At 43.3% G+C, this 4154-nt stretch overlaps 1 protein-coding gene across 1 annotated transcript; it reads right to left on the bottom strand.

The window, feature by feature from the left end:
• Window positions 1–1457: 1457 nt before the first annotated feature.
• s100b (S100 calcium binding protein, beta (neural)) lies at window positions 1458–3552 on the bottom strand. The gene is made up of 3 exons (XM_076302699.1): window positions 3509–3552; window positions 3023–3175; window positions 1458–2796 (listed from the first exon to the last, which is right to left on the bottom strand). The coding sequence occupies exons 2-3, from the start codon at window positions 3158–3160 to the stop codon at window positions 2647–2649; spliced, it is 288 nt and encodes a 95-aa protein (XP_076158814.1). The 5' UTR covers window positions 3161–3175; window positions 3509–3552; the 3' UTR covers window positions 1458–2646.
• Between the last annotated feature and the right edge of the window lie 602 nt (window positions 3553–4154).

Raw genomic sequence — 4154 nt, 5'->3', positions numbered from 1 at the left:
AACCTAAACAGAATATGTTATGAACGTTCAGCCTTAGATTTTCGAAGCCAGGTTATTGAAACATGAAACAACTTTAAACATTTTATTCTCTATCTCTAAGCTGAATACTATTGCATGTTCAGATAGGCTAACTGCCAAGTGACCTTACCGTGCTCCCAAACGTCTCCTGCAGCACTGTGCCAGCGTGCACCTTCTGAGAGTTCACTGAATGTATGACGTCACGGATTGGTGGCCGCAAGGCATTTCTAATTTCACAAACTATTAATGAGACATTTTAGCGAATATTCACGTTGGAACTAGCGGAAGTATTACTTTTAAAAAGTAAAAAACGGGTCTTGTCAAAAGGGCACTTGGACATCAAAGGGGCAAAAGGGCAGGTGCTAGAACCCCTGTAGCCCCCCTTCTCTGCACGTGCCTGCACACATGAGTGCATCACAAGGAAATCAGTCACTTCCAGATCATTCTATAAGAAATTGCAATTCATTACAAATGTATGAAGCAGAGTACCCTTGAGATTCTTTTGATGTAACTACTGGCAAATATACATTGATTATATGACAGATAGAAATAAACAGTCACACCATGAATATACATGTGCAACATCCACTCCTGGTGTACACACACACACACACACACACACACACACACTCACTCACACACTCACACACATATACATGTCCAGCGTCCACTCCTGGTGTGCAAGTGTAGTGTTCTTAAGGGTCCAGTCCACACAACACTTTTCCAGCACCACTGTCGTGGCAGCAAATAATTTCCCATTAATGGCATAATAAATGCAGCCAACTCAGCTCTCTCTCAACAACTTAATTAGCAATGGCATGAAGACAGAAATATTTGGAGCCATGTGTAATGTTATAAAAATGGCATCATTATGATGGAAACTGTGGCGGCTTGTTTTTATCTGTGTTGAGTAGATGGAGACTCTTTTGGCCTTCTTTGGGCTGGCCATACAACAGACCAGCAGGAGAGCAATAACTGGCCACACTGGACTGTGTGTGTGTGTGTGTGTGTGTGTGTGTGTGTGTGTGTGTGTGTGAGGTTATTATTATTTGTGGCCATTTTGTCTAGTTAAGAGCTGGATGTAGTGATAAGAGTCCATTATCACTCACAGGAATCCTTCATAGCACGGATATCACTAGACCCCTTTACTGGGGCACGTGCCCCAGTATTGAACTGCTGTGTCCCAGTAAATAAGTTAAGGTTTTTAACTCCTGTTGTCTCTTTGGCAGCAGATTATTATTTTTATCATTACATTGGACTGTGGCCCAGTAGAGTTTTGGGTCTAGTGACACCCCGTCTTCATAGTGTCGTTGGCTTACTGTCTCTCTTCCGGAAGCTTCCAACAGGACAAGGAAACAAGAGAGGGAGCCTCGATTCTGCCAACGAGTTTATTCAGTATCTTCACAACACATAGCAGCATTTCCTCATCTCATGTTTTTGTCATTCAGCATTCCGAGCAGTGCACTCTGGACTTTAGATTGGGCCGAACAAACGCCAGCGCAGCGCTGTTTCTTTAGAGGACACACTGATTTTCTCTGCTACACATTTGGTTAAATGTATGAGCTATAATTGCCTTTGAAAAATTGTATGTGAAAAACTTTTTTTTTTTTAGGTTTTATTTATGTACAGGTTGAAGTAGTCATCTTGTTGTTGTTTTAATCAGAAATGTGACATGTTGGACAATATGGCTTCTTAAAGGTGTCAAAACGGAATCAAATGTGGCTAGGAGTGATGATGTCATACCCTCAATGTCAGACAGTTTTTCCGTAACAGAATGGATTTCTACATACAAGCAGCGCAGCACGGACTGCACAGTAACACTTTACTTGTACAGCCCGCCTAAAGAGTCTTAACAGATGCTCGGACGCAACAAAACATCTTGTCGAACAACTGCTGAACTTCACCTTAACCAAACCCAACCCAACACATAGTTTGTTTAAAAGTTGGAGCATCTGTAAATGTCTATAGGAGACCACTGGAGTAAAGTGCGACCGACTTCACCATCAGAATGAAAACTTTGGCTGTCCCAGCCCACCATGCTCAGACTTGTCTCGGTAATGGGGATGAATACTGTGTGTGTGTGTGTGTGTGTGTGTGTGTGTGTGTGTGATGTAATGGGGATGAATACTGTAGACTCTTTTACGGCCATCCGTTGTTGTGTAGGTGACAAACTGAAAATGAAATAACCAATTGAAGGCGACGACAAATGAAACGCGTTCTTATAGAAATGTACATTTCAGTCAGCCAAACTGACTGGGAGCGAACAATACAATACACATTTCTTGTACGTGCGCACTGGAGAATTTGCACTGGATGTGAGAATGGTCACAAGATGGTGGGCTGTAACTTAGATTGAAGAAGCAGTTTTTAAGGTCAATTCATTGTCATGATGAACAAACAATCAAAAAAACACTCATTATAAATTAAGGGACCAAAAAACCTCAAATTCATCTACATCTAGAATGAACTAAGCAAAATACTAGGAACCAGAGCATGTTGCTTTAGAGAAACAGTATAATGCAGACAAAGTTGAAATGAGAGAAGAAGAAAGCCGTACATTACATGTTCTGTCTCACGTAAAACTATTCCCTTTGAGTTCTATCTTCGCCGTGTTCTCCCAGGTCACCCTTATTCATCTTCGTGCAGCTCAAAGAACTCATGGCAACAGACAGTAACCATGGTGATGAAAGTCATAAACTCCTGGAAGTCGCACTCGGAGTCTCCGTCCGCGTCCAAACTCTCCATGAGACTGTCCAAGGTGGCCTGGTCCTTCACTTGCTGCCCGGACGACAGACGAGGGGATAAGCAAATGAATTAGCTTTGTTTTCGCTCTTTTTCCCCCTACTTTTTTCTGTGCATGTGTGTCAAGTTGTCTAGGTGTATCTTTATGTGTGTGTGTATCTTTATGAGTGTGTGTGTGTGTGTGTGTGTGTGTGTGTGTGTGTGTGTGTGTGTGTGTGTGTTTGTGTGTGTGTTTGTGAGTGTGTGTGTGTGTGTGTCTCACCTCTGAGAAGGACGGGAACTCGTTGCTGATCAGGTCTTTCAGCTCACTTTTCTTCAGCTTGTGCTTGTCCCCCTCCTTCTCCGAGTACTTATGGAAAACTTCGATGATGGTTGCCATGGCATTCTCCAGGTCACTCATGGTGAAGAGTCCAAGCTGAAACAATGAATTGTTATAAATGGCAATTATAGTCCATGTCACAACCCCAACTGGAACGTGTTATGTGATTTGAAGATAGCTGTTATGCTGTGGACGCAAGAAAACTGACAATAAGTTATTGTCTAATCTAATCTATCTTTCTAATCTGTCTCTGTATGTGAATTAACCATTCATAAGTACTTTACAGATTCAATGCAGAGCACGTACAGAATCAATGCAGAATGCATACATAATGCAGAACACATAAGTTTACCAACAGTGCATTAACTATGGACAGAGCTGACCGTTTAATTACATTCCTTGGCCGAATACTAACTCATCTTGACTTACCAGTGTGGCGCAGCAGAGAGGAGTGGAGCCGAGGGGTTGAGGGAGGGCAGCAGACAGCGGGTAGAGGGAGAGGCAGGGGCAGACTTTTATAGGGCAGTGATGGAGGGGTAGAGCCTGGGCATCATGGGTCCTGCCAGTCCGGCAGCCTGGCCAATGGGCACCTGACCCCGCTCTCACTCCACTACGCGGGCACACAAGGAGGGCTATTGACGAGCACGCCACCCTCCTGTCATACTACAGACTACAATCTGGGACATATGTGTTTAATCTTATGTTGGTGTGTGTGCGTGTGTGTGTGTGTGTGTGTGGGTGGGTGGGTGTGTGTGTATTTAAAGCCTTTGTTTGATCATTCTGATACGATGTGATAGCCCCCAATAACTCTTACAGTCTAATTTAGTTTCTGTATGTTAAAATAACTTGATCCCTTAATCCAATGTATTGCTAGCCTAAGGGCATGTTTAAATCGGGTGAGAGATATTTCTTCTCCAAAGGTGAGTCAGCCTTAATCAACCAAAAGGGAATTTCAAATCGGCACCACAATGCCAACTGAAGTGGAATTCCTACATTCTCCTCCCCCGACGCCCCTTCACCATTCCCAGGGTGCTATTTATATAGCTCGCCCGGTTAAACGTAAAGAGCCGCATTT

This window comes from Alosa pseudoharengus, unplaced genomic scaffold (genome assembly GCF_046254945.1).
Source record: "Alosa pseudoharengus isolate Yale_2024_CS ecotype anadromous, Long Island Sound unplaced genomic scaffold, YU_APseudo_1.1 YU_APseudo_1.1_scf_24, whole genome shotgun sequence".
NCBI lineage: Eukaryota > Metazoa > Chordata > Actinopteri > Clupeiformes > Clupeidae > Alosa > Alosa pseudoharengus.
Note: the sequence above shows the minus strand (reverse complement) of the source record. Positions and strands in the feature narration are given on the sequence as shown.

Bases quoted from the DNA above. Each gene is read 5' to 3' on its own strand.
- s100b (XM_076302699.1), bottom strand. From the start codon at position 3,160: ATGAGTGACCTGGAGAATGCCATGGCAACCATCATCGAAGTTTTCCAT. The intron at 2,797-3,022 runs GTGAGACACACA...TCGTCCGGGCAG, and splicing joins AGTTCCCGTCCTTCTCAGAG to CAAGTGAAGGACCAGGCCAC.